At 45.5% G+C, this 25,552-nt stretch overlaps 1 protein-coding gene across 1 annotated transcript in view; it reads right to left on the reverse strand.

Annotated features, from left to right (window-relative positions):
* LOC106606040 (histone-lysine N-methyltransferase SETD2) overlaps positions 1–25,552 on the reverse strand; it is a 47,385-nt gene that overhangs the window by 13,428 nt on the left and 8,405 nt on the right. Inside the window, 14 exon segments of the mRNA XM_045719233.1 lie at positions 7,174–7,291; positions 7,969–8,117; positions 8,470–8,595; positions 8,749–8,955; positions 9,209–9,682; positions 9,685–9,790; positions 12,798–13,092; positions 13,239–13,287; positions 13,867–15,087; positions 15,286–15,414; positions 19,732–19,866; positions 21,863–21,954; positions 21,957–22,012; positions 24,473–24,570. Of these exon segments, the coding sequence (XP_045575189.1) occupies positions 7,174–7,291; positions 7,969–8,117; positions 8,470–8,595; positions 8,749–8,955; positions 9,209–9,682; positions 9,685–9,790; positions 12,798–13,092; positions 13,239–13,287; positions 13,867–15,087; positions 15,286–15,414; positions 19,732–19,866; positions 21,863–21,954; positions 21,957–22,012; positions 24,473–24,570 (3,255 nt within the window).

The following is a 25,552-nucleotide window of genomic DNA, read 5'->3' on the forward strand; positions in this document are numbered from 1 at the left end:
AGAAAGAGAGAGATGGAGACATCCCATCGTAAAGAAAGAGAGAGATGAGACATCCCATCGTAAAGAAAGAGAGAGATGAGACATCCCATCGTAAAGAAAGAGAGATGAGACATCCCATCGTAAAGAAAGAGAGAGATGGAGACATCCCATCATAAAGAAAGAGAGAGATGGAGACATCCCATCGTAAAGAAAGAGAGAGATGGAGACATCCCATCATAAAGAAAGAGAGAGATGGAGACATCCCATCATAAAGAAAGAGAGAGATGGAGACATCCCATCATAAAGAAAGAGAGAGATGGAGACATCCCATCGTAAAGAAAGAGAGAGATGAGACATCCCATCGTAAAGAAAGAGAGAGATGGAGACATCCCATCATAAAGAAAGAGAGAGATGGAGACATCCCATCGTAAAGAAAGAGAGAGATGAGACATCCCATCGTAAAGAAAGAGAGAGATGGAGACATCCCATCATAAAGAAAGAGAGAGATGGAGACATCCCATCGTAAAGAAAGAGAGAGATGAGACATCCCATCGTAAAGAAAGAGAGAGATGGAGACATCCCATCGTAAAGAAAGAGAGAGATGGAGACATCCCATCGTAAAGAAAGAGAGAGATGGAGACATCCCATCGTAAAGAAAGAGAGAGATGGAGACATCCCATCGTAAAGAAAGAGAGCGATGGAGACATCCCATCATAAAGAAAGGGTCTCTCCCTCTCAGACACACATCTGAAAACATTTCCGCTCAGAGACAAAAGGGCCCAGTACGTAGACGCTAAACCAAGAAACCACAAACCTGGTTTCCATTACGATCAAAGAAGAGGGAAAACAAATGACAGAAAAGAGAGAGCGATAGAGAGAGAGAGCGAGAGAGTGAGCGCAAGAGAGAAATACATAACCATGCCTACACCCCATATAGGCACCCTCAGATCAGACCTATGACCCTCCTGCCCACCCCATGTCCCCCACTCCCACAAAGAGGGCCTCAACATGAAAGTCACACATACACCCAGGCTAACAGGCCCAACCCCCACTCTTACACTAGCCCAAGCCAATGGCATGTACCAGATGCTCAGCAGGCTCTGATCACACTTACTGGTCTGAGGCCAAACCACACGACTAACAACATTGGACACTTTATGGAACACAAAGCCTTCACCATCTCATCCTGGAATGTCCAAGGCCTGAAGTCATCTGCCTTTGGCCTAAAGAGCAGGAACCCAGACTTCACTAAAGAAATACAGACATTGTCATCCTACAAGAAACAAGGTATAGAGATGGACGCAGTGGTTACCCTCTAGGTTACAGAGAGCTGGTAGTCCCATCCACCAAAATACCAGGTGTGAAACAGGGAAGGGTCTCAGGGGCTTTGCTAATTTGGTATAGAGCAGACCTAACTCACTCTATTAAATTAATCAAAACAGGAACATTTTACGTTTGGCTAGAAATTCAAAAGGACATGAACTAAACAGAGAAAAATGTCCTACTGTGTGCTACCACTAGAATACCCATACTTTAATGAAGACAGCTTCTCCATCCTGGAGGGGGAAATCAATCATTTCCAGGCCCAGGGACATGTACTAATTTGTGGCAACAAACACCTACCTGGAAGTGACAGCATTCCCTCCCCCATCCATATAACCCCCTAGGCACAACTACAACAATAAAACCAACAAAAACGGGTCAACTCCTGCAGCTCTGTCACACGTTGGGTATATACACAGTCAATGGTAGGCTTTGAGGGGACTCCTACGGTAGGTACACCTACAGCTCATCTCTTGGCAGTAGTACTGTAGACTACTTTATCACTGACCTCAACCCACATTCTCTCAGAGCGTTCAGTCAGCCCACTGACACCCCTATCAGATCACAGCAAAATTACAGTCTACTTGAACAGAGCAATACTCAAATCATGAAGCATCAAAGCCAAAGGAACTGAATAATATTAAGAAATGCTATAGATGGAAGGAAAGTAGTGTGGAAACCTAACCAAAAAAACAATTAGGCAAATTCAATCCCTGTTAGACAACTTCCTGGACAAAACGTAATAGTGAAGATGTAAACTTGGCAGTAAAAATACTGTTTAGGTTTTCTCAGCTTCCCTATCAAATCTAAAATGTCAAAACAACCTAAGAAAATGAACAACAATGACAAATGGTTTGATGAAGAAAGCAAAAAACCTAAAGAAAGAAATTGAGAAATCTATCCAACCAAAAACATAGAGACCCAGAAAACCTGAGCCTACGACTTCACTATGGTGAATCACTAAAACAATACAGAAATACACTACGGAAAAAGAAGGAACAGCACGTCAGAAATCAGCTCAATGTAATTGAAGAATCCATAGACTCTAACCACTACTGGGAAAATGGGAAAATACTAAAGAAACAACACGAAGAGCTATCTATCCGAAGTGGAGATGTGTGGATAAACCACTTCTCCAATCTTTTTGGCTCTATAACAAAGAAGAGCAAAAACATATACATGATCAAATACAAATGTTAGAATCAACTATTAAAGACTACCAGAACCCACTGGATTCTCCAACTACCTTGAATGAACTACAGGACAAAATACAAACCCTCCAACCCAAAAAGGCCTGTGGAGTTGGCAGTATCCTAAATTAAATGATCAAATATACAGACCACAAATTCCAACTGATAAGCGTCAACAACAACCTTGGGAAAATCGTCTGCATTATCATTAACAGCAGACTTGTACATTTCCTCAGTGAAAACAATGTAGTGAGGAAATGTCATATTGGCTTTTTACCAAATTACCGTATGACAGACCACATATTCATCCCGCACACCCTAACTGACAAACAAACCAAAACAAAGGCAGTCTTCTCATGCTTTGTTGATTTCAAAAAAGCCTTCGGCTCAATTTGTCATGAGGGTCTACAATACAAATTGATGGAAAGTGGTGTTGGGGGAAAAACATACGACATTAGAAAATCCATGTACACAAAACAAGTGTGATAAAATTGACAAAACGCACATTTCTTTCCACAGGGCCGGGGGCTGAGACAGGGATGCAGCTTAAGCCCCACCCTCTTCAACATATACATCAACGAATGGCGAGGGCACTAGAACAGTCTGCAGCACCCGGCCTCACCCTACTAGAATCTGAAGTCAAACGTCTGTTTGCTGATGATCTGGTCCTTCTGTCCCCAACCAAGGAGGGCCTACAGCAGCACCTAGATCTTCTGCACAGATACTGTCAGACCTGGGCCCTGACAGTAACTCTCAGTAAGACAAAAATAATGGTGTTCCAAAAAAGGTCCAGTCACCAGAACCACAAATACAAATTCCATCTAGACACCGTTGTCCTAGAGCACACAAAACAACTATACATACCTCGGCCTAAACATCAGCACCACGGGTAACTTCCACAAAGCTGTGAACGATCTGAGAGACAAGGCAAGAAGGGCCTTCGATGCCATCAAAAGGAACATAACATTTGACCCACCAATTAGGATCTGGCAAAAAAAAAATACTTGAATCAAACCATTGCTCATTATGGTTGTGAGGTCTGGGGTCCGCTCACCAGCCAAGAATTCACAAAATGGGACGAATACCAAATTGAGACTCCACATGCAGAATTCTGAAAAAAATATCCTCTGTGTACAACGTAAAACACCAAATAATGCATGCAGAGCGGAGCAGAAATGATATGTGGGTTGGATCTTGTACCTCCTAAACCTAGCTCACCCTTACCTTCAGATGTTGATGAAGATGTGGGTTGTTTTAACAGCTCCTAAACCTAGCTCACCCTTACCTTCAGATGTTGATGAAGATGTGGGTTGATCTAACAGCTCCTAAACCTAGCTCACCCTTACCTTCAGATGTTGATGAAGATGTGGGTTGATCTAACAGCTCCTAAACCTAGCTCACTCTTACCTTCAGATGTTGATGAAGATGTGGGTTGATCTAACAGCTCCTAAACCTAGCTCACCCTTACCTTCAGATGTTGATGAAGATGTGGGTTGTTTTAACAGCTCCTAAACCTAGCTCACCCTTACCTTCAGATGTTGATGAAGATGTGGGTTGATTTAACAGCTCCTAAACCTAGCTCACCCTTACCTTCAGATGTTGATGAAGATGTGGGTTGATCTAACAGCTCCTAAACCTAGCTCGCCCTTACCTTCAGATGTTGATGAAGATGTGGGTTGATCTAACAGCTCCTAAACCTAGCTCACCCTTACCTTCAGATGTTGATGAAGATGTGGGTTGTTTTAACAGCTCCTAAACCTAGCTCACCCTTACCTTCAGATGTTGATGAAGATGTGGGTTGATCTAACAGCTCCTAAACCTAGCTCACTCTTACCTTCAGATGTTGATGAAGATGTGGGTTGATCTAACAGCTCCTAAACCTAGCTCACCCTTACCTTCAGATGTTGATGAAGATGTGGGTTGATCTAACAGCTCCTAAACCTAGCTCACCCTTACCTTCAGATGTTGATGAAGATGTGGGTTGTTTTAACAGCTCCTAAACCTAGCTCACCCTTACCTTCAGATGTTGATGAAGATGTGGGTTGATTTAACAGCTCCTAAACCTAGCTCACCCTTACCTTCAGATGTTGATGAAGATGTGGGTTGATTTAACAGCTCCTAAACCTAGCTCACCCTTACCTTCAGATGTTGATGAAGATGTGGGTTGATCTAACAGCTCCTAAACCTAGCTCACCCTTACCTTCAGATGTTGATGAAGATGTGGGTTGATTTAACAGCTCCTAAACCTAGCTCACCCTTACCTTCAGATGTTGATGAAGATGTGGGTTGTTTTAACAGCTCCTAAACCTAGCTCACCCTTACCTTCAGATGTTGATGAAGATGTGGGTTGATTTAACAGCTCCTAAACCTAGCTCACCCTTACCTTCAGATGTTGATGAAGATGTGGGTTGATCTAACAGCTCCTAAACCTAGCTCACCCTTACCTTCAGATGTTGATGAAGATGTGGGTTGATCTAACAGCTCCTAAACCTAGCTCACCCTTACCTTCAGATGTTGATGAAGATGTGGGTTGTTTTAACAGCTCCTAAACCTAGCTCACCCTTACCTTCAGATGTTGATGAAGATGTGGGTTGATCTAACAGCTCCTAAACCTAGCTCACCCTTACCTTCAGATGTTGATGAAGATGTGGGTTGATCTAACAGCTCCTAAACCTAGCTCACCCTTACCTTCAGATGTTGATGAAGATGTGGGTTGATTTAACAGCTCCTAAACCTAGCTCACCCTTACCTTCAGATGTTGATGAAGATGTGGGTTGTTTTAACAGCTCCTAAACCTAGCTCACCCTTACCTTCAGATGTTGATGAAGATGTGGGTTGTTTTAACAGCTCCTAAACCTAGCTCACCCTTACCTTCAGATGTTGATGAAGATGTGGGTTGTTTTAACAGCTCCTAAACCTAGCTCACCCTTACCTTCAGATGTTGATGAAGATGTGGGTTGTTTTAATAGCTCCTAAACCTAGCTCACCCTTACCTTCAGATGTTGATGAAGATGTGGGTTGTTTTAACAGCTCCTAAACCTAGCTCACCCTTACCTTCAGATGTTGATGAAGATGTGGGTTGATCTAACAGCTCCTAAACCTAGCTCACCCTTACCTTCAGATGTTGATGAAGATGTGGGTTGATCTAACAGCTCCTAAACCTAGCTCACCCTTACCTTCAGATGTTGATGAAGATGTGGGTTGATCTAACAGCTCCTAAACCTAGCTCACCCTTACCTTCAGATGTTGATGAAGCTCTTAAGATGTGATCCACTGTATCTACAGCTAGCGTTATAGTGTCTGTCTGCATCCCAAATGGAACCCTTGCCCCTATGTAGTGCACTACTTTAGACCAGGACGCATAAGGTAGTGGTGCACTATGTAGGGAATAGGGTGCCATTTGAGGATGTAGCCCCTGTCTGACACTGTAGACTAGAGGCCCTTCAGGGGGGTGATTCTCTCTCCCAGGAGAAGAACCACAGCTGAAAATAATCCTTTAGCAACAGCTTCAATTAACCGATGGGAGGAACACCAGCATCATCATCATGTTTCACATGCAAGCACAAACATTCTGGGAAGCAAACCAAGCTAAAATATTTTGCTTTTGCACAGATGAGTTAGAGTAGATCTGTTTTCACGCCATCATCTTTTAGAAAAACTCTTGCGTCCAAAAACCACAAGGCAATATAATGGATATTATAGCAGGGTTGGTACTCCTAGACTCACACCACTAGGGGCTCCAACCTAAAGACTGTATGGAACTCTACTGACCATGTATGACCATAGTCCCGTGGACAAATGACACCCTAGTCCCTGGACAGTGCACTACATTTGACTAGAGTCCTGTGTGAATCTGATTCAACCATGAGTCATGAGATTTGGGCCATATTCAAATACCTTAATAACCACCCACCTTTCCGTCCTTGAGGAAAATCACTGATCTACCAGTCAGATTGGTGAAAGTAATGAGACGGAAGGAAGCCATGTTTTCATCTATCAACTAACATACAGATCAGTGTCCACGTTTCCATCCAACCTTCTTATAGGAGTAAAGTACTTGTCATGACAGGCCTGATGGAAACAGAACACGGTAAATGTGTCGACAAAACAAAATACTCTAGACAAGGTGAGATCTTTTTGTGTCTGGAAAATGAATTATGCGAGAAATGTCATCAGAAACGCTTTTATGCTCAAATATTGATAAAATAACCATCATATGGAAGTAAACTTGAGTCACGCGATGACATGTGTGGTCCTCCCACTACGACTGGTCAGGAAGGCCTGCAGTTTAATAGGCTACAGATGAAATAAATGATGAACTTCACAGGGTGGTGAAAGAACAAGGTGATGAGCTTGATGCTCCTTTCCAATAAATACCCAGAGAAAACCCTGAGTGGAGTTGAAAATGTGACGGAAACCCATTTAACTTGAATTTAAACCGCAAAAAGTAGTTCATGTGCACTGTCATCACACACAGCCTTTCATCTGCAACAAGTCAATTTGATGGAAACATCTCTGGAGGGAAAATACACTATGGTTTTTATGCAGATTTTAGAATATTCGTCACCAATTGGATGGAATCTGTCACCAATTGGATGGAAACCTAGCTAGTGATTATATCAAGGAAGGAAGGATGCATTTGAAAGGCCTTGGCCTGTGTGTTTTCAGGGTTAAAGGTCACCTTGGAGGGGTTCTCGTCGTAGGTGGGCGTCCCCAGGTCCATCTCAGCCTCGTGGTCTAAGCTGTGAGAGTCTTCACTGGCCCCGTCCCAGCTGCTGGGAGGATCCCACTGAGTCTGCCTGTAGGAGGGTGGGGTTAGATACACAGTAAGACACACAATTCCAGGCAGACAAACGCAGCCAGACACAGAGTCAGTCAGACATGTGCAGTCAGACCGACAAGCTGACAGATACACACACAGTCACAAAAGCAGACAGTACGAGACAGACAGACACAGGCAGGCAGGCAGTCAGACAGAGAGAGACCGGCAGAGGCAGGCAGAGACAGGCAGTCAGACAGAGAGAGACCGGCAGAGACAGGCAGTCAGACAGAGAGAGACCGGCAGAGACAGGCAGAGACAGGCAGGCAGACAGAGAGAGACCAGCAGAGACAGGCAGGTAGACAGAGAGAGACCAGCAGAGACAGGCAGAGACAGGCAGGCAGGCAGAGAGAGACCGGCAGAGACCAGCAGAGACAGGCAGGCAGACAGAGAGAGACCAGCAGAGACAGGCAGGCAGACAGAGAGAGACCAGCAGAGACAGGCAGGCAGGCAGAGAGAGACCGGCAGAGACAGGCAGACACAGGCAGGCAGACAGAGAGAGACCAGCAGAGACAGGCAGGCAGACAGAGAGAGACCAGCAGAGACAGGCAGAGACAGGCAGGCAGGCAGAGAGAGACCAGCAGAGACAGGCAGGCAGGCAGAGAGAGACCGGCAGAGACCAGCAGGCAGGCAGACAGAGAGAGACCGGCAGCCTACCTGGTGATGACGTGATAATAGTAGATCTTTCCCTCTCCGTCCCGTGCTACCTTCCAGCTGGGGGGCAGGACGATGGTTTTGGGTTTGGGAGGAGAGGGAGGGGGCAGGTCTATCATACTGTTGGGGACTAACAGAGCGTTGGGCATCTCCTGGACAGAGGAAAAGAGGCAGGTGAAAAGACAGGAAGTCTCCTCTAGTGGTTAGAAAACAACTGTTTATGAGGCCTTCATCATGATAGAAAACATAGTATGAAACTGCTGGACAAGACTACTATCACGTTGGTACACTGCCTCCCCCTTGTGGTAGCTTGGAGAAGGGTACAGCCAGACATCCAGACGGATGATGGACAACAGAGGATGAGCAACATGTCGACCTTTGTGAGTCTGCAACTAGTCTGAAAGTCATTGACTTTGTGTGATGTTTTAACAGACAAATATTTACAACGATTAATGCATCTATTTGATCAGTGTTGATGCGTCTGGGTCTGGCTGGAGGCCTTACCTGCTGGACAGTCTGTGAGGTGACGATGGTAGTGACCGTACCCCCCTGCTGAACCACCACTCCTTGCTGATGACCGGTGTACACCGGCTGACCGTGGAGGTAGCTGGCAGCCGGATCAGCGTAGGCCTGGCCAGAACAGGGTTGACAGACACACAGAGATCACACAGCTACTCAGAGAGAAACCTTCTGATCTAGTCATGAAACAGGTCTTTTTTCATGCGTTGCTTGAAAGCCTCTATGTGTTGACTGTTCAGGACACTGGGCAGTGTGTGTGCCTACCTGCAGGACAGGTGTGTTAGCCTGTGGATAGGCAGTGGGGATACTGTAGATGGTCTGACAGGGCTGACCCTGGTAGTAGATGGCTGTCTGGGTGGGAGGTGGTGCTGGGACAACCTGGTACTGTGGTGCTACCTGGGTCTGTACTGTCACAGCCTGCTGGGTGGTAGGGTCCCACAGTGTGGTGTAACTCCCCTGGCCCGCCGACACCTACAACAATTACAAACAAATATAGGACGTTTGGAGTTAGGGGACCAGATGGAATTTGTAACTTGCACTGATGCAGCCAATTAAAAATGTTTACTTGCACAGCCAAGTCAAAGGGTTGTAAAACGAGACCAAATGGTAGTACTCTGGAGCCCTGAATAATAATGTTATTTCGAGCGCTTTTCAAAACATCGAAAGTCACTTTACAATAAAATAAAAATCCATTAAAATGATGAGGAATATAAAATTGAAGCACCTGAGGCGGCGCAGACACAGCAGGCACTGACAGGACGCCTACACCCGGGTCCTGGCCTGCCACGCTGGGCTGCTGGGCATACTGCTGGGTGGTGCCGTGGTGGAGCTCCAGAGGCGTAGTGGGTTGGTGGATGTGTTGGGAGATGCTGGAGAGGTTGGAGACTGGAGGGGGCTGGGAGGTAGAGGAGGGAGAGGTCATGCCCAGCTCGGTGATCAGAGCCTGGGGAGGGGTCTGCTCCAAGACCAGGGTGGCTGGGACCAGGGGCTCCACGGGAGGGGTAGGCAGCAGCACCTTGCCTGCGTTGGGGTTGACGGGGTCCACGTAGGTCTGGAGGGGGTAGCCGGGGGGGTAGTGGATGAAGCCAGCTGGGCTGGTAGTGTAGGTCAGGGCTGCATCGTAGGCTAGAGTCTGGAGCTGCTGCTGCCGCTGTTGTTGTTGATGTTGTTGTAACTGTTGTTGTTGTTTCTGGACCTGCGCTGGGCCACCTCCTGTTCAAACAGCTTCCTGCGCTCCTCTGTGGACAGCTTGGTGCGTTCCTTGGTGATGGAACGGGTCTTCTTACTGCTGTTAGCCAGGTCAAACCTAGAAACACACAGTCAATACTACTGTCTACAGAGATCAACAGGTCACACCTAGAAACACACAGTCAATACTACTGTCTACAGAGATCAACAGGTCAAACCTAGAAACACACAGTCAATACTACTGTCTACAGAGATCAACAGGTCACACCTAGAAACACACAGTCAATACTACTGTCTACAGAGATCAACAGGTCACACCTAGAAACACACAGTCAATACTACTGTCTACAGAGATCAACAGGTCACACCTAGAAACACACAGTCAATACTACTGTCTACAGAGATCAACAGGTCACACCTAGAAACACACAGTCAATACTACTGTCTACAGAGATCAACAGGTCACACCTAGAAACACACAGTCAATACTACTGTCTACAGAGATCAACAGGTCACACCTAGAAACACACAGTCAATACTACTGTCTACAGAGATCAACAGGTCACACCTAGAAACACACAGTCAATACTACTGTCTACAGAGATCAACAGGTCAAACCTAGAAACACACAGTCAATACTACTGTCTACAGAGATCAACAGGTCACACCTAGAAACACACAGTCAATACTACTGTCTACAGAGATCAACAGGTCACACCTAGAAACACACAGTCAATACTACTGTCTACAGAGATCAACAGGTCACACCTAGAAACACACAGTCAATACTACTGTCTACAGAGATCAACAGGTCACACCTAGAAACACACAGTCAATACTACTGTCTACAGAGATCAACAGGTCACACCTAGAAACACACAGTCAATACTACTGTCTACAGAGATCAACAGGTCAAACCTAGAAACACACAGTCAATACTACTGTCTACAGAGATCAACAGGTCAAACCTAGAAACACACAGTCAATACTACTGTCTACAGAGATCAACAGGTCACACCTAGAAACACACAGTCAATACTACTGTCTACAGAGATCAACAGGTCAAACCTAGAAACACACAGTCAATACTACTGTCTACAGAGATCAACAGGTCAAACCTAGAAACACACAGTCAATACTACTGTCTACAGAGATCAACAGGTCACACCTAGAAACACACAGTCAATACTACTGTCTACAGAGATCAACAGGTCACACCTAGAAACACACAGTCAATACTACTGTCTACAGAGATCAACAGGTCAAACCTAGAAACACACAGTCAATACTACTGTCTACAGAGATCAACAGGTCAAACCTAGAAACACACAGTCAATACTACTGTCTACAGAGATCAACAGGTCAAACCTAGAAACACACAGTCAATACTACTGTCTACAGAGATCAACAGGTCAAACCTAGAAACACACAGTCAATACTACTGTCTACAGAGATCAACAGGTCACACCTAGAAACACACAGTCAATACTACTGTCTACAGAGATCAACAGGTCACACCTAGAAACACACAGTCAATACTACTGTCTACAGAGATCAACAGGTCACACCTAGAAACACACAGTCAATACTACTGTCTACAGAGATCAACAGGTCAAACCTAGAAACACACAGTCAATACTACTGTCTACAGAGATCAACAGGTCAAACCTAGAAACACACAGTCAATACTACTGTCTACAGAGATCAACACAACAGACATTTCTACAAGTCAACAATATAGTGCACTACTTTTGACCAGAGCCCTGTGGGACCCTATTCAGTACACTACTTTTAACCAGAGCCCTGTGGAACCCTATTCAGTACACTACTTTTAACCAGAGCCCTATGGGACCCTATTCAGTACACTACTTTTGACCAGAGCCCTATGGGACCCTATTCAGTACACTACTTTTAACCAGAGCCCTATGGGACCCTATTCAGTACACTACTTTTAACCAGAGCCCTGTGGGACCCTATTCAGTACACTACTTTTGACCAGAGCCCTGTGGGACCCTATTCAGTACACTACTTTTAACCAGAGCCCTATGGGACCCTATTCAGTACACTACTTTTAACCAGAGCCCTATGGGACCCTATTCAGTACACTACTTTTAACCAGAGCCCTATGGGACCCTATTCAGTACACTACTTTTAACCAGAGCCCTATGGGACCCTATTCAGTACACTACTTTTAACCAGAGCCCTGTGGAACCCTATTCAGTACACTACTTTTAACCAGAGCCCTGTGGAACCCTATTCAGTACACTACTTTTGACCAGAGCCCTATGGGACCCTATTCAGTACACTACTTTTGACCAGAGCCCTATGGGACCCTATTCAGTACACTACTTTTAACCAGAGCCCTATGGGACCCTATTCAGTACACTACTTTTAACCAGAGCCCTGTGGGACCCTATTCAGTACACTACTTTTGACCAGAGCCCTGTGGGACCCTATTCAGTACACTACTTTTAACCAGAGCCCTATGGGACCCTATTCAGTACACTACTTTTAACCAGAGCCCTATGGGACCCTATTCAGTACACTACTTTTAACCAGAGCCCTATGGGACCCTATTCAGTACACTACTTTTAACCAGAGCCCTATGGGACCCTATTCAGTACACTACTTTTAACCAGAGCCCTATGGGACCCTATTCAGTACACTACTTTTAACCAGAGCCCTATGGGACCCTATTCAGTACACTACTTTTAACCAGAGCCCTATGGGACCCTATTCAGTACACTACTTTTAACCAGAGCCCTATGGGACCCTATTCAGTACACTACTTTTAACCAGAGCCCTATGGGACCCTATTCAGTACACTACTTTTAACCAGAGCCCTATGGGACCCTATTCAGTACACTACTTTTAACCAGAGCCCTATGGGACCCTATTCAGTACACTACTTTTGACCAGAGCCCTGTGGGACCCTATTCAGTACACTACTTTTGGGAAAAGGGTACAATTTGAAAAGGAGCCTAAAGTCATCAAGAGTTTTGTTTCTAAAACCGTTGAAGTATTGTAGAATGATTCAGAAAGTCATTCAGTCATACAGTCATAGGACGTGATCATCCATAGCTAGTCAGTCTATATGAGCATGTTGGTGTTCCAGCCAGTCCTACCGGTCCTCATGTCGCCTGCTGCTCCTCTCGTATGCTGAGGGTGGTGGGGAGGTGGAGGCACGCCTCCTCCGTCTCTCTGTGCTGCGGGGTGTCTTCTCAGAGTCTCTGTCCCAGTCTCTCTCTCTGTCTCTCTCCCGGTCTCTCTCCCAATCCCTGTCCCTTTCTCGGTCACGTTCCCGGTCACGCTCCCTGTCCCGTTCTCTTTCTCGATCTCGTTCCCTGTCCCTCTCCTTGTCACGTTCCCGGCTGCCGGAGGGGGTGCGAGCCGGGGCAGCGTCTCGGTCTCGACTACGATCTGTATCCATGGAATAATCAACCAGGTTAAAGCCCCACCAATGGTAGGCTGTCAGCGCGGTTGGAAATAAAATGTTACACTGTGACAGGTGTGGACACAGACCCAGTGAGAGAAAGAGCACGAGAGGGGCAGAGACAGACACCTACCATGTATCTCCTTCTCCACCTGGCTCTTCTTGGGGATCCTGTACACCTCCTGAAGGATGAGTCACACGCCACACATGTAAATAACAAGAAACTCAGTGTGTGTGTGTGTTTATTTATTTATCAGTGTGTTAACTCAGTGTGTGTGTGTGTTTATTTATTTATCAGTGTGTTAAATCAGTGTGTGTGTGTGTTTATTTATTTATCAGTGTGTTAACTCAGTGTGTGTGTGTGTTTATTTATTTATCAGTGTGTTAAATCAGTGTGTGTGTGTGTTTATTTATTTATCAGTGTGTTAAATCAGTGTGTGTGTGTGTTTATTTATTTATCAGTGTGTTAAATCAGTGTGTGTGTGTGTTTATTTATTTATCAGTGTGTTAAATCAGTGTGTGTGTGTGTTTATTTATTTATCAGTGTGTTAAATCAGTGTGTGTGTGTGTTTATTTATTTATCAGTGTGTTAAATCAGTGTGTGTGTGTATTTATTTATCAGTGTGTTAAATCAGTGTGTGTGTGTATTTATTTATCAGTGTGTTAAATCAGTGTGTGTGTGTATTTATTTATCAGTGTGTTAAATCAGTGTGTGTGTGTATTTATTTATCAGTGTGTTAAATCAGTGTGTGTGTCCTTGCCTTCAGGTCCTTCCAGCTGTCCAGCAGCCTAGCAGCCATGTCTCCTATATCCACAGCACTGAGCAGGGCTTCCTGGCTCCTCTCGCTCTCTACATCAGACACACCCTCCTCCTCATCCTGCGAGGGCGTCCCCACCGCCGCAGGCTCCACGGGGACCACCGGAGAGGGAGGTGGAGGGGCCTCCGAGGCAGGGGCCACTACATGGGCAGCGTCCTCAGTGCCAGGGGCCACCTCCGGGGGACCCTCGGGGGCCACTTGGCCTGGATGTTCCTGGCTGCCTGGAGCCTTTTCTGTATCTTCAGTCCCAGTCTCTGCTGTGGTGGTCTCCTCTTCCTTCTCCTCAGCAGGCTGCTCCTCTGAAGGGGTTTCAGTAACTTCCGTCTGAACTGGCTGAATATGTGATGATTCCTGGACCTCCACGTTGGCCTGCTCTCCTGCCACAACCTCCCTCTCCTCCACTGACCGACTTGCCTGCTGCTGCTCCTCCTCTCCGCTCTCCTTCCGTCCCTCACTCCCCTCCTCTTTCACCTCCTCGTCACCGCCCTTCTCATCCACCTCCTCCTGATCTTTAACGTCTTGGCTCTCAGCTTCGGGTTCTGTGATCTCCATGGTCTCCACCACCTCCTCTGGTGTCTCCTTCAGCTCTGTGACTGGCTCTTCTGTCGGCTCCTCCGTTGTGGGAGTCTGAGCCTGGGCCTCAACCGCCTGGGCCTCAACCGCCTGGGCCTCAACCGCCTGGGCCTCAACCGCCTGGGCCTCAACCGCCTGGGCCTCAACCGCCTGGGCCTCAACCACCAGCTCTGTCTTGGACTGTTTGCTGCTCTCCACTGGAGGCTCAGGTCGTGAGACCTCCTCGTCCTCCATCTCCTCTTCATCCTCCTCTTCCTCCTCCTTACCGTCCGAGGCCTTGCTGGCGTCCGACATGGCGCTGTCCAGGCTGTTCTCGCTGATCTTGAGGCGACGGTAAACGGCCCGTTTGGGAGTGTCGCTGTCCAACTCAGGGCCCAGTTTGGCGACGGAGGCAGAGGAGCCGTCGGGAGTGTTGAGAGGGGTCTGGGCGCGGGACGTGTTCTCACTGGAGTAGCCGTCCTGTTCGGCCCCAGGGGGCTGGGGGAGGGAGTGTGTGTGTGTTTGGGCCCAGCGCTGGATGAGGCTCAGGACATGACTCTCCTCCAACATGTTCTTAGTGGAGATGGGCAGCACTGACAGGGTCTTCATGATCTGGAGACACAGGGAATAGTCAGTTGGTTATTGTTTCGATATTCCTAGGACCTTTGAATTATAACAATCTGAATTGGTTTATTCTAAAGTGCATTCTCATATAGATTCAGTGATCATATTTGTCATGATCACAAGTGTGAGGGATGAGCAACCAACGTTAAATATATATTTTGGACCCAGAACGGATTTAATTGTCACCTGAAACTGCAGTTTGATGTTGTTGACACTGTTGCCCTTGGCTTCAGAGAGCTCCACCATGAAGATCCACAGTAGAGACAGACCGTGATGGTCCAGGAACTGCTTCAGACAGGATGGGCTCTGGGTATCCTGTTCATACAAAACCACCAAGTCAACATTATGGTAGAGAAACCCTTCTCCTGAGACAAATAATAATCCTAACACCCTCCACATAATAACACAGTACACAGACATCCCCAATACACCCTCCACATAATAACACAGTACAGTCATCCCCAATACAATACACCCTCCACATAATAACACAGTACACAGACACCCCCAATACACCCTCCACATAATAACACAGTACAGTCATCCCCAATACAATACACCCTCCACATAATAACACAGTACACAGACATCCCCAATACAATACACCCAGCACATAATAACACAGTACACAGACATCCCCAATACACCCTCCACATAATAACACAGTACAGTCATCCCCAATACAATACACCCTCCACATAATAACACAGTACACAGACATCCCCAATACAATACACCCAGCACATAATAACACAGTACACAGACATCGCCAATACACCCTCCACATAATAACACAGTACAGTCATCCCCAATACAATACACCCTCCACATAATAACACAGTACACAGACACCCCCAATACAATACACCCTCCACATAATAACACAGTACACAGACACCCCCAATACACCCTCCACATAATAACACAGTACACAGACAACCCCAATACAATACACCCTCCACATAATAACACAGTACAGTCATCCCCAATACAATACACCCAGCACATAATAACACAGTACAGACATCCCCAATACAATACACCCTCCACATAATAACACAGTACAGACATCACCAATACAATACACCCTCCACATAATAACAGTACACAGACATCCCCAATACACCCTCCACATAATAACACAGTACAGTCATCCCCAATACAATACACCCAGCACATAATATAACAACATACACGTGTGACAAACTGATTGACTGATTCAGAGGGATACAAAAATAAAACAAGCAACTGTATACCTTTAACTGAAATAAAATGTGTGTCCCAAATGGCCTATAAATATCTATCTATAAATATAGTGCACTATAAATGACCAGGGCCTATAAATATCTATCTATAAATATAGTGCACTATAAATGACCAGGGCCTATGAATATATATATAAATATAGTGCACTATAAATGACCAGGGCCTATGAATATATATAGAAATATAGTGCACTATAAATGACCAGGGCCTATGAATATGTATATAAATATAGTGCACTATAAATGAGCAGGGCCTATGAATATATATATATAAATATAGTGCACTATAAATGACCAGGGCATGCATGCATATATATATATATATATGCATACACTATAAATACTCTATAAATACTCACCATACAGCTCTCCTTCCGTGGCCTCCAACTGCTCTTAAATACAAGTAAAACTAAATGCATGCTCTTCAACCAATCGCTGCCTGCACCTGCCCACCTGTCCAGCATCACTACTCTGGACGGTTCTGACTTAGAATATGTGGACAACTACAAATACCTAGGTGTCTGGTTAGACTGTAAACTCTCCTTCCAGACTCACATCAATCATCTCCAATCCAAAGTTAAATCTAGAATTGGTTTCCTATTTCACAACAAAGCATCCTTCACTCATGTTGCCAAACACCCTTGTAAAACTGACAATCTTACCGATCCTCGACTTTGGCGATGTCATTTACAAAATAGCCTCCAACACCCTACTCAATAAATTGGATGCAGTCTATCACAGTGCCATTCGTTTCGTCACCAAAGCCCCATATACTACCCACCACTGCGACCTGTACGCTCTCGTTGGCTGGCCCTCGCTTCATACTCGTCACCAAACCCACTGGCTCCAGGTCATCTACAAGACCCTGCTAGGTAAAGTCCCCCCTTATCTCAGCTCGCTGGTCACCATAGCAGCACCCACCTGTAGCATGCGCTCCAGCAGGTATATCTCACTGGTCACCCCTAAAGCCAATTCCTCCTTTGGCCGCCTCTCCTTCCAATTCTCTGCTGCCAATGACTGGAACGAACTACAAAAATCTCTGAAACTGGAAACACTTATCTCCCTCACTAGCTTTAAGCACCAGCTGTCAGAGCAGCTCACAGATCACTGCACCTGTACATAGCCCATCTATAATTTAGCCCAAACAACTACCTCTTCCCCTACTGTATTTATTTATTTTGCTCCTTTGCACCCCAGTATTTCTACTTTGCACACTCATCTACTGTCAAATCGACAAATCTAATCAGTGTTTTACTTGCTATATTGTATTTACTTCGCCACCATGGCCTATTTATTGCCTTTACCTCCCTTATCTCACCTCATTTGCTCACATTGTATATAGACTTATTTTTCTACTGTATTATTGACTGTATGTTTGTTTTACTCAATGTGTAACTCTGTGTTGTTATATGTGTCGAACTGCTTTGCTTTATCTTGGCCAGGTCGCAGTTGTAAATGAGAACTTGTTCTCAACTTGCCTACCTGGTTAAATAAAGGTGAAATAAAAAATTTAATAAAATGACCAGGGCCTATGAATATATATACACTGCTCAAAAAAATAAAGGGAAGACTTAAACAACAATGTAACTCCAAGTCAATCACACTTCTGTGAAATCAAACTGTCCACTTAGGAAGCAACACTGATTGACAATAAATGTCACATGCTGTTGTGCAAATGGAATAGACAACAGGTGGAAATTATAGGCAATTAGCAAGAAACCCCCAATAAAGGAGTGGTTCTGCAGGTGGAGACCACAAACCACTTCTCAGTTCCTATGCTTCCTGGCTGATGTTTTGGTCACTTTTGAATGCTGGCGGTGCTTTCACTCTAGTGGTAGCATGAGACGGAGTCTACAACCCACACAAGTGCCAGGATGGCACATCAATGCGAGCTGTGGCAAGAAGGTTTGCTGTGTCTGTCAGCGTAGTGTCCAGAGCATGGAGGCGCTACCAGGAGACAGGCTAGTACATCAGGAGACGTGGAGGAGGCCGTAGGAGTGCAACAACCCAGCAGCAGGACCGCTACCTCCGCCTTTGTGCAAGGAGGAGCAGGAGGAGCACTGCCAGAGCCCTGCAAAATGACCTCCAGCAGGCCACAAATGTGCATGTGTCTGCTCAAACGGTCAGAAACAGACTCCATGAGGGTGGTATGAGGGCCCGACGTCCACAGGTGGGGGTTGTCCTTACAGCCCAACACCGTGCAGGACGTTTGGCATTTGCGAGAGATCACCAAGATTGGCAAATTCGCCACTGGCGCCCTGTGCTCTTCACAGATGAAAGCAGGTTCATACTGAGCACGTGACAGACGTGACAGAGTCTGGAGACGCCGTGGAGAACGTTCTGCTGCCTGCAACATCCTCCAGCATGACCGGTTTGGCGGTGGGTCAGTCATGGTGTGGGGTGGCATTTCTTTGGGGGGCCGCACAGCCCTCCATGTGCTCGCCAGAGGTAGCCTGACTGCCATTAGGTACCGATATGAGATCCTCAGACCCCTTGTGAGACCATATGCTGGTGCGGTTGGCCCTGGGTTCCTCCTAATGCAAGACAATGCTAGATCTCATGTGGCTGGAGTGTGTCAGCAGTTCCTGCAAGAGGAAGGCATTGATGCTATGGCCTGGCCCGCCCGTTCCCCAGACCTGAATCCAATTGAGCACATCTGGGACATCATGTCTCGCTCCATCCACCAACGCCACGTTGCACCACAGACTGTCCAGGAGTTGGCGGATGCTTTAGTCCAGGTCTGGGAGGAGATCCCTCAGGAGACCATCCGCCACCTCATCAGGAGCATGCCCAGGTGTTGTAGGGAGGTCATACAGGCACGTGGAGGCCACACACACTACTGAGCCTCATTTTGACTTGTTTTAAGGACATTACATCAAAGTTGGATCAGCCTGTAGTGTGGTTTTCCACTTTAATTTTGAGTGTGACTCCAAATCCAGACCGCCATGGGTTGATAAATTGGATTTCCATTGATTATTTTTGTGTGATTTTGTTGTCAGCACATTCAACTATGTAAAGAAAAAAGTATTTAATAAGATTATTTCATTCATTCAGATCTAGGATGTGTTATTTTAGTGTATATAAATATAGTGCACTATAAATGACCAGGGCCTATGAATATATATAGAAATATAGTGCACTATAAATGACCAGGGCCTATGAATATATATAGAAATATAGTGCACTATAAATGACCAGGGCCTATGAATATGTATATAAATATAGTGCACTATAAATGACCAGGGCCTATGAATATATATAGAAATATAGTGCACTATAAATGAGCAGGGCCTATGAATATATATATAAATATAGTGCACTATAAATGAAATATGGTGTAAATTGGTGGTGGCTCAGGTGTGCTTACTTGGATAAGTTTGAGGCAGATGAGTTTCTGCTCCATGGTCTCCACTCTGACCATCAGCCTGCAGAGAGACACCACCTCCTTCTCATCGTACAGACCCTCCCCGTTCTCCAGCAGAGCCTCTAGTTCCTCGTCCACCTGGAGACACAGCAGGCCAGCATTAACACACTGGCCAGTAACAGGCCAGCATTAACACACTGGCCAGTAACAGGCCAGCATTAACACACTGGCCAGTAACAGGCCAGCATTAACACACTGGCCAGTAACAGGCCAGCATTAACACACTGGCCAGTAACAGGCCAGCATTAACACACTGGCCAGTAACAGGCCAGCATTAACACACTGGCCAGTAACAGGCCAGCATTAACACACTGGCCAGTAACAGGCCAGCATTTACACACTGGCCAGTAACAGGCCAGCATTGACACACTCACCAGTAACAGGCCAGCATTGACACACTCACCAGTAACAGGCCAGCATTGACACACTCACCAGTAACAGACCAGCATTAACACACTGACCAGTAACAGACCAGCATTAACACACTGACCAGTAACAGACCAGCATTAACACACTGACCAGTAACAGACCAGCATTAACACACTCACCAGTAACAGACCAGCATTAACACACTCACCAGTAACAGACCAGCATTAACACTCAGCATCAGCAGTAACAAACAGTTTTTTAGCTACTACACTTGTAGCTTTTGCCAGCATGAGCCACTTTTCTCAAGTGTTCTCTGGCCTGAATCGCGCCAAATTCTTGAAAATAGGACAGCGTAGCGAATTTTTACGATGAGCTGCTTGAGCCTCCTATGCCAAGGTTTCATTGAACATGAATGGGAGAGTCTTACGCTCTGCAGAAGTTACTGTAGCTCTATAAAGACCCCAGATTATCTATTCAACATACTGAACACAGACCCCAGAACTGTGACAAAACGACTTCTCTGCAAAACTGAGACAAGCAGCTTTCATGGTGATGCGGATTGGGGGGGGCTAAAATAGCCAGTCCTTTTGTGTTCAGTAGCAGTGATATTTATGGAAGGAGAAGACACTGGAGCTCTCAGAACAATTAGCCTAAAGCTAGTACAAACCTGACCCATATCTGCCTCTCTAGACCATGTCAGCATCTCTAATGGCACCCTGTTCCATATATAGTGCACTACTTTTGACCAGAGCTCTATGGGACACAGGCCATCACTGCTGGGGGTTTCAGCAGATCATCCGATCAGAGTTATGTCATAGCTACATGCCACTGTAGTTCATCTATTGGCCAGAACATTTGCATTTAAATGCCTGAGTTTAAAGATGAACTCATTGGCACGTCATCAGACTATGCTGAATTCATCTACCAGTTACAAATTGGACTATTATGGGTCAACAGCTAAAATGTTAAAATGTGTGGAATCCTAACTACCAGGGTAAAACATAAACCTACATCGCAGGGGGAAGAGAACAGATTGTAACTTCTACAGTTGTATTTCAAATGAGTTTAATTATATATTTCCACCCTATGAGGTTGGAATATTACTGTGAAATGATGATAATGCCATTTTAGTGTAATGGCTGTTTGAAAAGGCCACCTGAAGTTTCAGCCCAGCTTGGTGGGTTAATGTTTTGTCCTCCCTGGTGACACCAGGCGGTGACACCAGGCGGTGACACCAGGCGGTAAATGAGTTAACTGATGAATAAGAAAGAGTTCCAAACGTCTCCTCTCCACTCAGTCCACTCCCAAACAAAACAGTCCTAGCTAAATTCTTGCTGGAGTAATTGCTCTTCGCTAAGAAGCTATTGTTTGTTTTTCACCATTTTAATTGAAAACAATCACAGTAAGGTATTTAATTGTTACCTCAGAAATGATTTGATATTGAGATAACAACAGCTGCATTGGACTTTTAAATATTCACTATGGTTGATAGTGACATTAACTCCATAACAGGTCACTTCCCCAACACCTTTTCAAGTGACGGCTGTTCAGACAGCCAGTCCTAGGTTTGCAAAATGTTGATCACTTCTTTGTTGGAAGATTCCCCAGATGTCCTACTTATTCCAGGAATCTTCCAAAACAGCATTTATGGAAAACCTGGGACTCTTGGGGGAGTGCCATTACCAAACCTGACCTACACACTCACCGTAGTGAGTGCATTGCTCACGGAGGTGTCCTTCTTGCGAGGGCGCTCTTTCTTCATCTTCCCTGCCGCTGCTCTTACACTGACCCGGTTCTCCCGCCCAGGAAGCCTCGGCAGCTGGGAGCCCCACAGAAGCACTTCTGGGCCTCTTTCCTGGTGTGTACAGAGGAGAAGGAGTAAAACACTACACCATAGCTATACGGTCAGTCAAGAGAGAAACAGGGGCTTAATAATGTATTGTTATGTTTTCAATGACTACAACAGCAGGGTGACATATTAGAACAGACAGTCAAACATTGATATGTTACAACAGACATTTAAAGTCCAAAGAGAGAAGCTGCGTCCTAAATGGCATCCTATGGGCCTTGGTCAAAAATTGTGCACTAAAAAGGGAATAGGGTGCCATTTGGGAAAAAGGTAGAGAGACACTAACCCATACCTCTGGAACTGGTAATCGAAGGGAGAGAGACACTAACCCATATCTCTGGAACTGGTAATCGAAGGGAGAGAGACACTAACCCATATCTCTGGAACTGGTAATCGAAGGGAGAGAGACACTAACCCATACCTCTGGAACTGGTAATCGAAGGGAGAGAGACACTAACCCATACCTCTGGAACTGGTAATCGAAGGGAGAGAGACACTAACCCATACCTCTGGAACTGGTAATCGAAGGGAGAGAGACACTAACCCATACCTCTGGAACTGGTAATCGAAGGGAGAGAGACACTAACCCATACCTCTGGAACTGGTAATCGAAGGGAGAGAGACACTAACCCATACCTCTGGAACTGGTAATCGAAGGGAGAGAGACACTAACCCATACCTCTGGAACTGGTAATCGAAGGGAGAGAGATACTAACCCATACCTCTGGAACTGGTAATCGAAGGGAGAGAGATACTAACCCATACCTCTGGAACTGGTAATCGAAGGTAGAGAGACACTAACCCATACCTCTGGAACTGGTAATCGAAGGGAGAGAGACACTAACCCATACCTCTGGAACTGGTAATCGAAGGGAGAGACACTAACCCATACCTCTGGAACTGGTAATCGAAGGGAGAGAGATACTAACCCATACCTCTGGAACTGGTAATCGAAGGGAGAGAGATACTAACCCATTACCTCTGGAACTGGTAATCGAAGGGAGAGACACACTAACCCATACCTCTGGAACTGGTAATCGAAGGGAGAGAGACACTAACCCATACCTCTGGAGCTGGTAATCGAAGGGAGAGACACACTAACCCATACCTCTGGAACTGGTAATCGAAGGGAGAGAGATACTAACCCATACCTCTGGAACTGGTAATCGAAGGGAGAGAGACACTAACCCATACCTCTGGAACTGGTAATCGAAGGGAGAGAGACACTAACCCATACCTCTGGAACTGGTAATCGAAGGGAGAGAGACACTAACCCATACCTCTGGAACTGGTAATCGAAGGGAGAGAGACACTAACCCATACCTCTGGAACTGGTAATCGAAGGGAGAGAGACACTAACCCATACCTCTGGAACTGGTAATCGAAGGGAGAGAGACACTAACCCATACCTCTGGAACTGGTAATCGAAGGGAGAGAGATACTAACCCATACCTCTGGAACTGGTAATCGAAGGGAGAGAGATACTAACCCATACCTCTGGAACTGGTAATCGAAGGTAGAGAGACACTAACCCATACCTCTGGAACTGGTAATCGAAGGGAGAGAGATACTAACCCATACCTCTGGAACTGGTAATCGAAGGTAGAGAGACACTAACCCATACCTCTGGAACTGGTAATCGAAGGGAGAGAGATACTAACCCATACCTCTGGAACTGGTAATCGAAGGGAGAGACACTAACCCATACCTCTGGAACTGGTAATCGTAGGGAGAGAGACACTAACCCATACCTCTGGAACTGGTAATCGAAGGTAGAGAGACACTAACCCATACCTCTGGAACTGGTAATCAAAGGGAGAGACACTAACCCATACCTCTGGAACTGGTAATCGAAGGGAGAGACACTAACCCATACCTCTGGAACTGGTAATCGAAGGGAGAGAGATACTAACCCATACCTCTGGAACTGGTAATCGAAGGGAGAGACACTAACCCATACCTCTGGAACTGGTAATCGAAGGGAGAGAGATACTAACCCATACCTCTGGAACTAGTAATCGAAGGGAGAGAGACACTAACCCATACCTCTGGAACTGGTAATCGAAGGTAGAGAGACACTAACCCATACCTCTGGAACTGGTAATCAAAGGGAGAGACACTAACCCATACCTCTGGAACTGGTAATCGAAGGGAGAGAGACACTAACCCATACCTCTGGAACTGGTAATCGAAGGGAGAGAGATACTAACCCATACCTCTGGAACTGGTAATCGAAGGGAGAGAGATACTAACCCATACCTCTGGAACTGGTAATCGAAGGGAGAGACACTAACCCATACCTCTGGAACTGGTAATCGAAGGGAGAGAGACACTAACCCATACCTCTGGAACTGGTAATCAAAGGGAGAGAGATACTAACCCATACCTCTGGAACTGGTAATCGAAGGTAGAGACACACTAACCCATACCTCTGGAACTGGTAATCGAAGGGAGAGAGATACTAACCCATATCTCTGGAACTGGTAATCGAAGGTAAGCTCTGTACCAGCTGTGACGGTCTTGGAGGTGAAGAACCCAACTCTCAGCTGGCCGTTCACAGTCCACTGAAATACAGAAACCAAGAAAGAAACATTAGCGAGGTCAGGATAAAACAAACTTGGTTTTTGACTTTGCTGATAAATAGTTTGTTGAGGGAAAGTGTACTTGTCATGACCGTGATGTGTTGTCTCATCTAGCTATCTCAAGATGAATGCACTAATTGTAAATCGCTCTGGATAAGAACGTCTGATAAATGACTAAAATGTCAAATGAAATCACAGCCTGAGATACAGCTCACTGGTAAAGTAGCCTCAGTGCTAGTCTGTTTGTGCTAGAATGCAAACTTCTTGTCACTCATTGTCATGTTTGGCTTGACAACGGCAGCAATGGAGCTGGCAAGAGTACACACACGGTACCAGCCTAAAAGTAGAGCGAAGTACAGGCAAATATGGTTCTGAACCAAGACAAGTGAATGAAATGTATTTACATTTTAAAATGAACTGTCCAGTGAAATTCTCACTTTTAAATGCTCATAATATGTTAACTCGTACGCAAAGAAATGTTGTTGACTTGACCTATACTTGTATGTGGCCGAAGCATCAATTAGAGAGAAATAAACCCCACCTCAAACATATAAATCAAACAGACGGTTTCAAAAATGCTTGCTATTTCCTCATATAGAGGATAAGGTCATGTTTTTAGCCGAGACGGCTAACTGGCTGAGCTGGCCAGTCAGCCGTTACTTGTCTATAAAAATATTCATGACCGGTATAAGTCCACAACATAAAAAAAACTAAAGAAAAGCTGCTTTAACAGTTTTCTTCCAAAAAATTATCATGAACTATTTCACTAATATTATAATGAATTATAGATCCCATTTCATAGAAATCTGGAAACACTGGACAGATACCAGGTAGCCTAGTGGTTAGAGCGCTGGGCCAGTAACCGAAAGGTTGCTAGATCGAATTCCGAGCTGACAAGGTAAAAATCTGTCGTTCTGCCCCTGAACAAGGCAGTTAACCCAGTGTTCCTCATTGTAAATAAGAA

This window comes from Salmo salar, chromosome ssa05 (assembly GCF_905237065.1).
Source record: "Salmo salar chromosome ssa05, Ssal_v3.1, whole genome shotgun sequence".
In the NCBI taxonomy this organism is placed as follows: domain Eukaryota; kingdom Metazoa; phylum Chordata; class Actinopteri; order Salmoniformes; family Salmonidae; genus Salmo; species Salmo salar.